Below are 16,018 nucleotides of genomic sequence, written 5' to 3'. Positions count from 1 at the left end.
AGCCTTCTGTGTGTAAAAGATTAAAATCCTTGACTTTCCTTTGACTACCAAGTATGGTACATAAATTGCATTGTAAGTTCCATCATTGTTGTTCCCCAACTCTCACATCTGCCTCTTTCCATCTCTGCTGCCACAACTAATTCAGAACGCCATCCTCCCCTCCCTAGATGGCTGTGAGGCCTTCTCACCGTGATGCAGAGAAGCGAGGGGCTTTGAGAACTCATAGCTCGGGTGCTCCCAGCCATACATAGTCAGCTGGGGTCTGTGATCTTTTATCAGGATTTAAAAATCAGGATTTATTTGACATTTATTTTCACTATTCCTGTTCCCATCACTCTTTTTTGTACTTGTCCACAGAGGGTCAGGAAACACCTTGATAACTATGCTTCTTTTTTTTTTTTACAATAGCTTCAAAGACTTCTAGATGAGGCGTGAGGTCAGTTCTGCCTTAGTATTTTATTAGAAGCAGAAAAATAGTCATGTTGATGATTTTTTTTTATCTATAATTGTTTTTCTGACCTCTCTGTAACTAAATCTAAGTAGCATTGTTTTCCCACTTCTTGAAACTCTTCTCATCCTTTAAAGGCACAAGTCACTGACTGATGTTTCTGGGTTCCATAGTTAGAAATTATTGTTCCTTTCCCAGTGTATCCTAGCACCTGTTACATCTCTAGTCTGGGACGTTGTGCAGGCCCCCTCATTTGATAGTTAATTGTATGTCTCATCTCATTAGAAGGGATATAGTAAATGTGAATATTTTTCTCTAGTGCACAGCAGAACACCTTATGCAGAGTGGGTCCTCTATATTTGTTAAATTGGATAGAACCACGGGGCCACTGCTAAAGCTGAGAGGTAGCGGGGAAGGGTCAGGTATGAGTAACCTGTGGTCCTGTCCCTGCAGTGCCAGAACCTGGGGAAGCTGACTACTGTTCAGATTGGTCACGATAACTCAGGACTGTTGGCCAAATGGCTAGTGGATTGTGTCATGGTCAGAAACGAAATCACAGGACATACGTACAGGTAAGCAGATGTCTGGGGAGCTCAGAATTCTTTAAGACTCTTTAGAAAAGGTTTGAGAATTGTTTTCATTCTAAAGCTTTGCCACTGCTTTCTGAATTTTAGTTTAGTTTTTGGGGTGCTTTTGTTTTTGTCTGTGTAGTAACAACATTTTGTCATTTTGTTACAAATACAAAATTGCCCAAAAACTACTTTAAGGAAAACTGATTGTTTTTGCTGCTAATGCTTAGTTCACAAATGTTGAAAAAGATGGATGTAACTCTGACAGAAAAAAAGAAGCCTAAAATAAGGTTGGTAAGAGGAAAGTTTCCTTCACACGCTCCCGATTTCAGCCAGCACCCCTCTTTGGGAACAGTCTCCTCTTGTCTCCTGTAACTTAACTCCTACATTAATCTCTAGTTAGAAGATAATCTTACTAGAACTAACCACAGAATTTTAATATACATGAGGTATGAGAAAACAGTGAAGAATTATTTTAACTTGTTAAAATAACAACTTATGGCTATATTAAGAGAGAATGTCTCTTTTTTTTAAGATTCATACTGAAATGATTAGAAGTAAAATGTCCTGATGTGTGTAATTTACTTTATTTTGGAGGCGGGGGGAGGTAATTAGGTTTGTTTGTTTATTTTTAGAGCAGGTGCTGGGGATTGAACCCAGGACCTCGTGCGTGCTGAGCGTGGGCTCTACCACCTGAGCTACACCCTCCCCCCATGTGTGTAATTTACTTCAAAATACTTTTAACAAAAAATAAAAATGAAGCATATGGCAGAATATTAGGAATATGGGTATCTGTTCTACTATTCTATATATTTTTTTTTAGGTTTTTTTGTGGGGGTAATTAGGTTTATTTATTTATTTACTTTTTTAAGAGGACTGGGGATTGAACCCGGGACCTCGTGCATGCTAAGCGTGCGCTCTACCACTTTGAGCTATACCTTCCCCCCCTTTCTATATGTTTGAAAGTTTTCATAACGAAAAAAAAAAAAAAAAACAACCCGCAGGCTCTGAAATGATGGCCTTCACCCATGGTGCCATTTTAAAATTTCTGGTTAAATCTAGGAAGGTATTGGTGATTCCAAAGTTTGCTCCTGTCTTGCCAGGTTCCCATGCGGGCGGTGGCTGGGGAAAGGCATCGATGATGGGAGCCTGGAGAGAATTCTCATCGGGGAGCTGATGGCATCCGCACCAGACGAGGATCTGGTGAAGCAGTGCCGGACTCCGCCGCAGCAGAAGTCACCCACCACGGCCAGGAGACTAAGCGTCACCTCGCTGACAGGGAGAGCCACCAGTAAATCTGTTTTCTCATTTTCCTGTGTGTCTCACAGGTTGCAGGCATCTTGTGGCCATTTCTCGGGAATCTGAATTATAGTAAGGAGATTAGAAGGAAGAAAGCTGAGGAAAATTAATTTGGGAGAAGGGACTTTAACAGTGGGGAAAGAAAAAAGGGGAAAAAAATAAGGCAAGACATTAACAAAAAATTAAAAGCCTGAAGAATTTAGGTGCTAAAATCCAAAGCAAACTCCATGCTCTGTTTTATTTAAGCTTTGGAAGTTTGAATAAGTGATATTTTGCTTGAAACTTAAAGGAGAAATAAAGACAGTTACATATGCCAGTACTTTCACATCTAGTTAGACAGAACCCTTTATTCTAAGAGGAATTCTAAAAATTCCTCTCCCCACCCCACCCCCCGACTTCCTGTAGAAGTGATAAAACAAAACACTGCAAAAAAAAAAAAAAGTGAATTCTGTGTTTAGGATACTATATTCACACGCTATTTTTTAATAGTACAGTGAACTTCTAATTTATACTAATGTGGTCTTTATTCGGCTGAATAATGTCTCTTAAGGGTATCAGATTTTAATCCCTGAAATCCCTAAATGTGACGTGATTTAGAAAACGGATCTTTGCAAATATAATTAAACCAAGGATCTTGAGATGGGGAGATCATCCTGGATTATCCAGGTGGGCCCTACATGCAGTCACATGTATTCTTAGAAGAGGGATGCAAAAGGGAGTTAGACGCACAGAGAAGACAACAGACGGATGGAGGTGGAGACTGGAGTGATGCGGCCACAAGCCAAAGCCGAAGCCAAGGTGTGCTGGGGCGCCCGGAGCTTGACGAGGCAAGGAGCAGCTCTTCCGTTGAGCCTCCAGGGGAAGTGCAGCCCTGCCCACACCTTGATTTCTGCCCCATGATATCCATTACTGACTTCTGGCCTCCAGAACTCTGGGAGAATAAATATCTGCTTTTCTAAGTCAGCAAACTTGTGGTAATCCACTGTAGGAACCACAAAAAAACTAGTAAGAGACAGTATGATCTAGTGAAAAATCCCAGAAGGTTATCAGTGAAGTGGTTTTATTTCACCTTACAAGCAATAACCATAAGTAGGTCATGCAGGTACCTGAGAGGCCTTAGTTTGCCAACAAAGCAGTTTCCTTACATGTTGTTATTCCATATCCATTTGTTGGTGCATGGTGATATATTAACTATTAAAATGATGTAGTCTACAAGTCTCTCTTATTCTTTCTCAAATTATTCCCTTTATTCCTAATTCCTTTCTGCCTTCACAAGTAAGCTTCCCACCACACACTAGAACAGCTAAAATTTAAAAGACTGATAAATATGAAAAGGAATATATATATACATGTATGACTGAAACCTTGTGCTGTTTCACCAGAAATAGACACAACATTGTAAACTGACTATATTTCGATTAAAAAAGAGGAAAGAATTGATTCTAAAAGACTGATAATACCAAATATGGGTGAGGCTAGAGAACAGTGGAATGCCCCTACTCTGCCAGTGGGAATGCAACAGAAAAACAGTTTGGTAATTTTTTATAAAGATATACGTAGACTGACCATCCAGTTGACCCTGCAGTCCCACTCTAGATAGGTACCCAAGAGAAATGGACACGCATGTCCATCCTGAGACTCGGACTCAGGGGTTCCTAGCAGCTGCAGTCCTAATAACCAAAGTGGAAGCAGCACCGGTGTCCCCCAGCTGGTGAGGAGAGAAGCAGGTTGTGGTGTATCTAGTCAATGGGGTACTACTCAGCAGTGCTGGTTTTTTAATAATTCCTTTTAATTCTTCTTTTTTAAAATTGAAGTACAGTCAGTTTACAATGTTGTGTCAGTAGCTGGTGGACAGCATAATAGTTCAGTCATACATATACATACATACATTCATTTCCATATTCTTTTTCATTATAGGTGACTACAAGATATTGAATATAGCTCCCTGTGCTGTACAGTAGAAACTTGTTGTTTATCTATCTTGTGTATAGTAGTTAGTATCTGTAAATCTCAAATTCCCAATTTATCCCTTCCCACCCCTTCCCCCACTGGTAGCCATAAGTTTGTTTTCTATGTCTGTGAGTCTGCTTCTGTTTTATAAATTAGTTAATCTGTCTTTTTTTTAGATTCCATGTATAAGTGATATCCTGTGGTATATTTCTTTCTCTTTCTGGCTTTCTTCATTTAAAATGACAATTTCCAGGTCTGTCCATATGGCTGCAAATGGCATTATTTTATTTTTTTATGGCTGAGTAGTATTCCATTGTATAAATATACCACAACTTCTTTATCCAGTCATCTGTCAATGGACATTTAGGTTGTTTCCGTGTCCTGGCTATTGTAACTAGTTTCAGCAGTGCTGTTGATTCATCTAAAAACATGGATGAATCTCAGAAGCATTATGCCAAGTGAGAGAAAGCAGACACAAAGGACCAGATACTGTAGGATTCTATCTATATTAAATTCTAGAGAGACAGTATAGTAATGATGGAGAACAGATCAGCAGTTGCCAGGGGTTGAGAGCTGGAGAAGGGGAGTGACTGACTGAAAAGGGGTGCTGGGGAACCTTCTGGGTTGATGGAAATTTTTTATGTTGATTGTGGTAGTGGTAACATGTCTGTACATCTGCCAAAATTCATCAAATTACACACTTAGAGTCAGTGAATTTATTGTATGTAATACTTTAATTATGCTGATTTAAAATTAAAAAGTAGATTTCAGTTCCATCCTTTCAAATTTTTACAACTTCTGAATCAGTTCAGTTTCATGGGATATTAATGTTTCAAGAGGCCTTATCCTCCATTTTCGGTCATATATTCATTACTTAATAAGCAGAAAACCTTAAATAATATGAAACTCAAGATGGGTAACTTGGAATTTTTTCACAGTGTGTGTGTGCAAGGTGATATTTAAAGAACTAAACATTTTAAATCAGCTTCCAAATACTGCTGATGAGTTCAGGGTTCTTTTGAAATGAATAAAAACTTTCAAAATAGATCTTCATGTTTAAAAGAGAAAATGTTCAGAGAAAGGTGAAAGTAAAAAAAAAAAAAAAATTACTCGGAGCTGAAGAGGACACAGTATCAGTCCTACAATCATAAGAGGTTTCCATTTTAACAATTTTTATTCATGTAGAAAAAACATACTTGAGTTTTACCTGAAAGTGTTTTCTGCAAGAAACCCTCCAGCAGTATGAATTCAAAGATTCTTAAATTCTAGAATGGACAGTTTATCTTTTATAGTGTGACATACAAGTTTGATTTAAAAGTTAATCACTGCAAGAAAATCCCAAATGTTTAAATCTTCTCATCACTGGATGATACCTATGTACCACCTTTTTTCTTTTCCTCCTTTCTCTTTCTTTTTTAAAATCATTCTTGGGGTTTGGGAGGCAGAGGTGCTTTAGATTCCGTTCAGACAGCCCACCCAGCTCTCCCCCAGGAGCGGGGCCTCGGGGAGCAAGTGCTGGCCGGGAGGGTGCGGCGGCGCCCAGGGGGGCTGACTAGCCAGAAAGAAGCAGCCCTGGGCTTCCGGCAGGGTGTCCCCACGTACCTGGCATCTTCCCTTTACTGTAAACACAACTGCAGAACAGATTCCAGGTGAGATGTGCAGAGCTCCAGAAGTCTTGGTCTGTGCCCACTAAGGGACTTGGAGGTGGCAGGAGAAGGGGGTACCTGAGGAATGGTGCTATGGGGCCCGCCTCACTCCTTAGATCTGGGGACTTGCTAGCACTTGGTGACAGGCACCATTCCCAGTAATTTATACCTAATAATCTCATTCACTTTTCTCAGTGGCCCATGAGGCGTGTATTTTCCTGGTTTCAGGTGGAAGAAACTCAAACTCAGAAGAAGTTAGACATGTGACCAAGGGTATGGATCGCAAGTGGTGGGGCTGGGACTGGAATGCTGGGATCTGGATTCTTTGCCAGTGTACCTGTCACTTGGCCAGACTGGCTGAGGCAGTCTGAGTGGGGCCGCTGACAGGCCGGCCTGCTCTGGTGGAGTGTTTTCTGCACCGGCAGGCACAGCTGATGTCCGGCAGTGCTTCGGTTTATTTCCTGGCCATGAGAACTCAGTCACCATTCACTATTTTTCAGAACCAAATGCTGGACAGATCCAGGAAGGCATTGGAGAAGCTGTGAACAATATTGTGAAACATTTTCACAAACCTGAAAAAGAGGTATGATGGGCTGTGAAACAATATGGTGGGATTTGTAAAGCTGCTTTTATACGTGATACAGAAGGCAATAAAGGGTGCTTTAATTTTCATTTGTAAGCTTCCTAATAGCTGCAAAAATCTGCTTCATAGCTACCCTTAGCATTTGTTCCTCTAGTGTTTTCTTTTTCTTTTAAACTGGGGGGGGGTGGGTAATTAGATATGTTTGTGTATTTAGTTAGTTATTTTAGTGGAGGCACTGGGGGTTGAACCCAGGACCTCGTGCATGCTAAGCACGCGCTCTACCACTGAGCTACACCTGCCCCCTTGTAGTGTTTTTCTTAATCACGGACGCAGGAGCTTACCTCCGGCACTGCGTGTTCCGCCCCACAGAGAGGAAGCCTCACCGTGCTGCTCTGTGGGGAGAGTGGCCTGGTCGCAGCTCTGGAGCAGGTCTTCCACCACGGCTTCAAATCGGCTCGCATCTTTCACAAGAACGTCTTCATCTGGGACTTCATAGGTAAATTAAAGCAGGTGTACTTTGTTATCAGGTCATCGAAATGCTTCTTGGAAAATTAAAGACCCAGGAATTTGAGTGAGTGAGGGTTAGTGGTAAGGGTGTGTGTTTTTAAAAGTAAATATCAAATAAGCAGTATCGTGCTTTTCATTCAATCAGCAAATATGTGTGTGTCCACAGTGTTCTAAACACTATTCCAGATGCTCAAAATACACATCCAGGTAAACATAAAACACAAAGATTCCCATTGTTGGCAGACTTATAGTCTGGTAGGGACAAACACACAAAAACATAGCAAGTACGCAGTTCATCTAATATGTTGGAAAGTCACCGTTGATCAGAGGAAAAATAGAGCAAGGAGAAGGGGAACGGAGTGGGAGTGGGGCGTTTGTAGGCTTTGTTGACAAGGTAACATTTGATCGAAGACTTTAAGGAAGTGAGCCTCCTGAAAAAGGGAAGGAGGGCACTCGGGGCAGCCCCGGCAGGGACCCAGGGTGGGAGCGTGCTTGGCCTTCCACAAAGTAGGAAGGAGGTGAGCACGACGAACAGCGTGCGGGAGAGAGAGGGGAGTTTACCGCCGGAGCCGGGCTGTGGAGTGCTTCTGGCCCTTTGGAAGCCCTCTGGTCTTCATCCTGAATGGAATGGGAAGTCATTGGAAGGCTTGGAGCCAAGGAGTGATATGATATAATTTATGTTTTAATAGGAATACTTTATGTCCATGCTGTCCGATAGGGTACCCACTAGCCACGTGTGGCTATTTAAATTGACTTCCTCTAAATTAAACTTAAAATTCACTTCCTTAGTCACACCGGCCCTGCGAGTGGCCATAGACGTGGCCCTTGCAGATGGAGAACATTTCCATCATCACGGAGAGCTCAGCCGGCACGTGCTGCTCTAGCTCGCTAAACTTTGTGCTCTTTATTTTGGTATGCAGCTCGTCCACCATCCCCACTTTCTTTAACAAGAGTGATTATTACCATTTTGTGTTTTGTAAATAAGGCCTAGATGAAGTAGTTGATTTTTATCCAATTTAGAATTCTTAGGCAAAGGAAGGAAGGTTGACAAAGCTAGGCTCCCTGGGGGTGGGGGGGTGAGGTTGGTTTTGGGGGGAGGTTGCGGGAGTTTTTTTGGAATACCTAGAATCTTATTGCTCCTGCTTCCAGTATGTGTATACACAGCCCTTCATCAGATTTACTGAATCCGTTCCATTTCGAGGATTTTGTTGCAAAGTGTTAGCCAGCCATTCTGTAGCTAGAACAGAGGGCACCATCTCAGTGGCTACCATGTCTCCTGCTCACTCCTAGAAGGCTCCAGTCTGAACAGACAGGTCCATGTTTATTTTTTTCTTTGCTGTAAGTTGCCACTTCTTGAAGGTATTCAAAAGAGAGTAAACTTTCCAGCCCTCTGGAATGCAGTCTAGACTGGAAAGTAAGCTCCGGGAAGCGTACTGTTCTACCATGAAACATGGGCCTCTAGAATTTATTGTGAAACCAGTGATAAAGGAGTGGGAAAGGTTTTGGTTTCAGGACTGGCCATAAGGCAAAACGTCCTTAGTGTTTCCATAGTAAACTAAGTGATTCATCTTTCCGTATATGAAGTACTGATGTGTCTTGTGCTGTGATTCTGACTTCCTTCCCCAGAGAGAGCAGTCGCTTACTTTGAAACCACTGACCAGATTCTAGACAATGAAGATGATGTCCTCATTCAGAAATCATCCTGGAAAACCTTCTGCCACTATGTGAATGCGATTAACACTGCCCCCAGGAGCATTGGGAAGGACGGCAAATTCCAGACTCTAGTTTGCCTTGGAACACGGTATAAAGCCAGTGCTTGACGTTCTTTGTCGTGTGTTGAACAGACGTTTAGAAGGGATGGTACCCGATCACGCCTCTTCCAGGCTCTCCCGTGGGTTTCTTTCATTCCACGTTTAATGAGACACTGTTCATTGGGTACTTGCTATGTGTGGGGCACTTTGCTAAGTACTTTAGGTACATTATCTCCTTTATTCCTCCTGTCTCTTCACCACCGCCACTACATGAAGTGGCAAGGGATAGCCCCATTGTATGGATGAGAAAATAGAAGAGGCACAGGTACACTAACAGACTTTCTCAAGGTCACACAGCTAGAAAGAGGCAGAGCCAAGACTGATACCCAGTCTCACGCCGGAGCCCAGAGCTCTGAACCATGACAAAGCACCGGCACCGGAGGAAGGCACATAGGTAATAGGTAGACTGGTAGATAATTAGACACACCAGCACATACACAAGTGTATTTACTATAGACAGCTTGTATAGTGTGGGAAGGCCACCACATTGCTTGAAATTAATGACATTGTGGAATTCTTACTATCTAAATAATTCTTAGTATGGAAAGCTTTCTTTAAGACAATTTCCTACCCCTTTTTTTTAAAGATGGCACAGGAGCTGTACAATCCATTCATTTTAAAACAGCTCTCAGAATGGTAAGAAACACACAGACCTTCAGAAGATTTTTTTTTAAGTTATCTGTGCAGTGTTTGTTTTCTTCTAAACCCCTGGTTCCCCAGCGAGAGGTTTGCGGCGGCCTGGTGGCGGCTGCCCGTGCCGCGGCGGCGTGGTGAGAGGGGCGCAGTGAGGATGTCTTAGCTGCCTAGTGACAGAAAACTGGTGTCAGTGTAACCAGGAGACACCGAAGACTGAGATTGTCTTCCTGAACAACTGGTTTTTCGAACTAAGTTTGGTATTTCTTCTTAGTAAAAGGGGCCCAATTTCAGCTGTGCTGTGTACCGTTCCTTTTGAACATGATCCTTATCTCCTTTTATCTCTTTACAGTTCTGATTTATTAGAGCAGTGCAGCCCCTCTTTGGGCTTATAAAATCTGCTTAATGCTTTTCTGCTTTGATTTGGTTCCTTACCTTGTTATGTTGCGTAAGTTTTTTTTTAAAAATGCTAGTCCCTACAATGTAATGGAGTCTTCCTTCCCAAAAGGTCAGTATACTTTGGCATGCCTTGCCACAGATGTCTGAATAACATCCCTGTAAAAAAAGGAGTACAAAATGACATTCTGCGTCTTTTTTCAGAGTGGTGGAGTCAGAATAGAGAATTTCGTCAGTGCATGTAAATCTTTATGCCCAGCTTGTCCCAACCCTGGCGAGCTTCCCCGTTAGCTCACACTGTCTCATTGCTGTGTCTTCATAACCGGTGATTATCCAGCTCCTCGACTTTGCCTTCCTCTCTGGTGACCTCAGAGCGTGGCTAGACTTGCCCCGTCCGGCCCCCCAGCTCCCCGCTGAAAGCCCCAGGGTGTGTGCCTGGTTGTGCAGCGTGGGCAGCCGCACTCAGGACGCTCGGGTCTGTTTGGGTTGCAGGGACCGGCTGCTGCCACAGTGGATCCCGTTGTTGGCCGAGTGCCCTGCCATCACCCGAATGTACGAGGAGAGCGCCCTCCTGAGGGACCGCATGACAGTCAACTCCCTCATCCGCATCCTGCAGACCATCCAGGACTTCACCATAGTCTTAGAAGGCTCACTCATCAAAGGAGTGGACGTGTAGCCCGATTAGCCAGAACCTCTCAGTCCAGATCCCTCGTTCCTGAACCTTCCCCAGCCGTGGGGACCGAGTTGGACTTGTCTGATGAGGCAGTGAGTCATTGCAGGGGGCAACACACCGCATCCCCCAATCTGACCAGTCCTCCCACTGCAGACAAGGCGAAGTGCTGTATTGTAGTTCATTTGAACCTGGAATTTAGTATAAAATAGAGTATTTTCATGTGTTAGATGTCTGTAAATACGCTCTCTTCTCTAAGAAATTCTATTACTCTGATAAGATACTTTTCTTAGGTTGAATATTCCTGTGACTTAAAACAAGTAGCTTAAGAGTATTGGGAGCTGCGGGGGGGAGAGTGGTGCTAGTCAGGAAGAAGCCAGTAAACGTGTAAATAGAGTGCAACCCAGTGGGGCTCTTTTTCCCTCCAGGTACCACAAGGAACCCAGAACGTATTTTGTTGTGTCGCAGCCGCCCGCCTGTCCCGGCGTCTGCACCTTTGTATTGTGAATGTAAACAGCTTTACCCACCGTATGGGGTAGCGGGCCTCACTTGTATCGCTCAAGTTTCAGATGGTTTCACACACTTGAAGTGAGTCACTTCTCCAGTCTTTTGGAAAATTTTCCATTTCCATTTTCAGATTTTTTTTCACAAGATGAAGGTATAATTCAAATACTTTAAACACTGGGCCCCAGGAGCTTGGCTTGAACTGGACCGAGAACACACAAAGCCCTGAGAAGTGTGTTAAATTGTGGGATTATAACTTCTTTACACTTCTGGAAAGATTAGCCTGGGCGAACTTCATTCTTGGCATTTTTATTCTTGTTATTTGAGGTCCTTTGGGGAGATGTGAGTTTTCAGAGTGTTGGCCACATGGTCCTAAGGACTGCAAGCAGCAGTCTGATTCTGCCATTTTAATTTGGCCACCTCCACTCTGGAGCAGCCCAGTACCTCGTAAGGACGACCACAGCCCCGCCTTTGTTAGGTCCCACTCGGCCGGCTCCCTCCACCCCCGCCCCCCGTGCCCATCCCCCCTCAGGAAGTGGAAAGAATGTCTAAGAAGGAGGCGGGCTCTGCGTGGCCTGGAATGTTTTTGTGAAAGTATTTGTTGACCATGATAATGCAAATAAGAGAAGAAGAGGGCGAGAACGGACCCTTCCCGGGTGTCTCAGGGCCGGCCCTTCGTAAGCAGGGCCGACAGCGTAAAGCCGCTGGCCGGGAAGGTGGAAGCCGGTGCGGCGCGGGCTGGCCAGAGGGGAGCAAAACTGGAGGCAGCGGTTTCGAAAGACCAAGCGTGGTGACTTTCCCATTTGGTGTTTTAGAAGGAAGTGAAATGAACGTGGTGGCAGCTCTTTACCTTTAGTCTTCATCTCGCTGTCGGTCCCGTGAGTCTCATTGGGCATTTGCGCGTCGTCAGCAGCCAGATTGCCTCGGCAGAGTCCCGCACTTTATTCCCGGTTGTGGCCGAGAAGCAAAGCCATGGCCTCTCAGGGCCCTTGCGTGACCCGAGGGCCCTGGGCTTCAGCCAACAGTGTTGTTTCCCTTTTCTCCTGGAGGAGGAAACTAATGAGGCAAGTGCCTCCTTCCCTCTGTCAAACGGGTGTTCAGCCAAGGCGCACCCCCTTCAATGCCTGCCTGAGCACTTGAGGAGGGAAGGGCAGTGGAAGGCATGGGGGGGGGGGGTAAAGACGGTCCAGGTGACCAGCGTAGACCAGACATTTGTTTGCCTGCAGCAAAAGTATGTCTCCGGCGGTGCAGCTCTTCCAGGGACACGGGAAGTCTGTGGCTGGAGGCATCCGGAAGCTGTCACACCAGGCCCTTGCTGTTTCAGTGCTCAGAAACCAGAGCGTGATCCAGGCTGGGGTTTTGTTCTCACCACCTCTTCCACAAGGCCATGCTTCTGACCCGCGCTGGGCAAACAGGGATGGCGCAGGTTAGCAGGCTGGAGTTGAGTCGCGCAGCCTTGCCCTCTCACTTTACAGATGGGCACACTTGCGGATCAGAGAGATTGAATACTACCCCACCCCTGGTCAGTGACAACACAGGGTCTGGAATCCATGCTTTTTCATTACACCAGGCTGCGTGGGGCTGACCTCCAAGGCATTCATATGAATAGTCTTTCTACCCTTGCATTTTTATTCATCTGCATATACAGGTGAGGACGTAAGGATTAATATTGATGATAATGGATTCCCCTCAAGTTACAGAGAATTAGACCTGTTACAAAAACTGGGAGCAAAATTGGGTTGGGGGCCTGTGAATGAAACCATTACTTTAAAAAGTAAAACTTCCCACGGAGAGTCACACCTAAAAGTTTCATGCCTCTTTCTGTAGTCGGACCATAGCAGTGAGGTCGCGAATTTCAAAAGGAAGGGTCACACCAGCACTGACACATCCTCTGGGGTGCCAGGCCCCTGACAGGGTCACTTAGGGTTCCACGTGCGTGCCCGGTGATCCTGCCAGTGCTCCAAACGCCCGGGGACCACTGAGCTGCCTGAGGGACCCGCAGCCCATTCTTCTGAATATTGTCAGTGATGGTAAATGTTGGCCTCTCAGAAGAAATTTAACAACAACAAAAAAAGGCATTAGGATCCAAGCTGATGAAGGAACAGGATACTTAAGCAGAGTTTGAGTTCACGTAAGAAACGCAATTCTAATGAAGTAAGACTTAGTTCTTACATGGCTCTGAGCCAATACCAAAATATTTTGAGCAGGACAGTAGCAGAATCCTTAGAATAAATTTACATATAAATGTACGTAGCCTTCCAAACTGACTTTTGAAAATGATTCAGAGGTATATTTTCTGCTGTGTTTATTTTTTAAATTAATATGTTGTTTTATCATCATACCTCAAAGTTAAAGTACATAAAAATCAATTTTGTAATTGACTTTTTTCCCCCTCAGAATAAATTAAAAGTAATGCCTAGAATCATTAATTAGTATTTTCACATAATAATAACTTAAGAAGAAATTGTTTTAAAATTAAGTTGCCAGAAGTATTAACCTCTTGAAACATTTATTTTCCAAGTGTTTTTCTGCTAATCTCAACCTTGTGACACGGTGGCATTCCACCGATGTTGGTATTACGTGTGAGACCCTAGAGCTGGGCTCTGGTTGAGGGCTCATTAGCGCCTTAAAAATGACCAAGGCTCAGTGGAGTAGTATAAAGGAGGGTGGAGAGAATACAGTATAAACCAGGAGAAGACAGGACGCTGAGAACAAAGAGTAAGGCCGCCCAGCCTCCCCCATCCTCTTTCCCACTGGGGGCAAGAATTCGATGGAAGAAACCTAAAGCTGGCAAAAGTTTGTGATTTCTCTCTAAAATTTATTTTAAATAATTTCACACATTTTTGTACCTTTTTGTAACCCTGCTGTATTTACTTTAACATGGCTTTTTAAGAAATCGTTTAAATGAACTTCTGTCACACTGTATGAATGATACAGGGGAAATACTGAATTGCTCCTACTTCCTTTTTTGGCAATAAAGCACTGATGTATGCAAGTGTAAGTAAATGAGAGTAGACCGTACATGACACTGTGTGTGTGGTGTATAGCTGACACCTCTGAGATGCTCTGAAACGAGGCAACAGACCAGGACCTCGGATTCCCCAGGGAAGCATTTATTTGACAGCATTGGGCGTGTAGCTCTTAATAAGGAAATAGCTTCTTTCTGCTAAGAATTACGATTTTTTTTCAGTAGATTTTCATTTTGAGAACTGTGAGTATTTTCTCTGTGAGGTTTACAGAAACTAGCGTATCCTTTTCACTATTCAAAAGGACAATCTGAACCTTAGCTATTTATATTTCAGTATTAACACACCTTCATTGATTGAGAATGGAGTCTTGAGATCTTATCTCTACTTTTATAAAGTGAATCCTATTTCCAAGTCATGTCATTTGAAGTCTGTGTTTCTTATGTAAGTATTTGTTACATCACCATTTAGTGTAAGAGGAGACGGAAACAAACAATAAGCCACTAGGTCTCTTAATCCTGTTAGAATACATTTATAAATCTCTTGAATCAAACTGATTTCCAAGCTTTTTGAAGAGGGTGCCAATGGAATGTGATCAGAATAATCCAAGGACAGCCTCATCCTTCCAGATCTTACTAGACCTGATTGTCCTCTCAAGGACAAGATAAAGATTGCCTCCAGAAAGGTACCGCACTGAGCAATTAACAGCAGAGTGAAAAAAAAGTCAAAAAAATTTCTTCTCATTTGAAGGAATCCAAGGTATCCTTGGGTTATGTGGGAGGGAATAATGCTTGACTCAGTTATTTAAATCTATTTCTGTGGCTCCAGTCTTTATTTTGAATACCAGACAGATCTTGTTAACAGTAGAGAGGTAATGGTAAGAGTTCCTGTTGTCAATCAACTGAGGGTGTAAAACAAGTAGAAAAAATCCTCTGTGTTACACTTGAACCATGTATAAATGTATCTTGTGTATCTTTTTTTTAATGAGCATTTCTGCATTTAAATTATATTGTTTTTCTTTGTATTGTTAACAAAATGCATCAGAACTGGATTTTTTTTTCCTCATCCGAACATAATTAAAATTTAAAGAGTATTGTGATATCAAGCACTTTAACATACGTATCAGAGAAACTGAGGTGGGTTTTTCAGGTTTTGGAGTACATTTAAATATGACTTTTCATGCTTTGTTCTTTACAAATAAAACTGTGGGGTTGATACTTTGTTTTGTTTCATTATTATAGAATCTTACACTGAGTAGTTCATGGGCCAGTGACTCAGAAAGTGGAGCACTTACATGGGGAGAGAGAAAGCTACATAAAACCATTTGGAGCCAGCATAGCTCAGGGGGGTGGGAAGAGACAGACTGGGAGTTCAAACTGCAGAACAGATAAACAAGATTATACTGTACAGCACAGGGAAATATATATACAAGATCTTGTGGTAACTCAGCGAAAAAAAATGTGACAAGGAATATATATATATATATATATGTACATGTATAACATATATATATATATATGTACATGTATAACTGAAAAAACTGCGCTCTACACTGGAAATTGACACAACATTGTAAACTGACTATAACTCAATAAAAAAATGTTTAAAAGAAAAAAAAAGGAAACAGCATATACCTCAGTGGTAGAGCACATGCTTAGCATGCATGAGGTCCTACACTCGATCCCCAGTACCTCCGTCAAATATAAATAAGTAAATATAACTAATTACCTCATCTCTCCCCCCCAAAATTTTTAAAAATTAAAAAAAAACATACATAAAACCATTATGCAGTAGAAACAACCTGCTGGGCAACTGGTTATCCAGAAGGAGTTAAAAAAAAAAAATTGAACCCTACCTCATACTATACAGAAAACTCAATTCTTAAATGTAAAAGGCAAACAAAAATTTTAGAAGAAAATGTAGAATGTGTTTATGAACTTGGGAAAGGGAAGTATTTCTTAAACAAGACACTCAGAAATAACTAGCATTGTAGTCCACAGTAAAAAAGAGAAAGCAGATTCACTGATTCTGCACTG

At 42.7% G+C, this 16,018-nt stretch overlaps 1 protein-coding gene and 1 long non-coding RNA gene across 3 annotated transcripts in view; one reads left to right on the top strand and one right to left on the bottom strand.

Annotated features, from left to right (window-relative positions):
* The window catches only part of DENND5B (DENN domain containing 5B), a 156,805-nt gene extending 141,606 nt beyond the window's left edge, over positions 1-15,199 (top strand). For both annotated transcript variants that reach the window (XM_031443842.2, XM_031443841.2), the window contains 6 exons: positions 902-1,020; positions 2,121-2,308; positions 6,413-6,495; positions 6,865-6,991; positions 8,629-8,803; positions 10,335-15,199. In XM_031443842.2, the coding sequence (XP_031299702.2) occupies positions 902-1,020; positions 2,121-2,308; positions 6,413-6,495; positions 6,865-6,991; positions 8,629-8,803; positions 10,335-10,518 (876 nt within the window). In that variant the 3' untranslated portion in view covers positions 10,519-15,199. The remainder of the gene's footprint in view (positions 1-901; positions 1,021-2,120; positions 2,309-6,412; positions 6,496-6,864; positions 6,992-8,628; positions 8,804-10,334) is intronic.
* Positions 6,349-12,001, bottom strand: LOC135319323 (uncharacterized). The gene is made up of 4 exons (XR_010377834.1): positions 11,867-12,001; positions 9,882-10,703; positions 6,837-7,037; positions 6,349-6,484 (listed from the first exon to the last, which is right to left on the bottom strand). It is a non-coding gene; the product is annotated as an uncharacterized LOC135319323 (long non-coding RNA).
* Positions 15,200-16,018: the final 819 nt, after the last annotated feature.

Source organism: Camelus dromedarius, chromosome 25, assembly GCF_036321535.1.
Source record: "Camelus dromedarius isolate mCamDro1 chromosome 25, mCamDro1.pat, whole genome shotgun sequence".
In the NCBI taxonomy this organism is placed as follows: Eukaryota; Metazoa; Chordata; class Mammalia; order Artiodactyla; family Camelidae; genus Camelus; species Camelus dromedarius.
The sequence above is the reverse complement of the archived record's forward strand: the minus strand, read 5'-3'. Positions and strand labels throughout refer to the sequence as shown.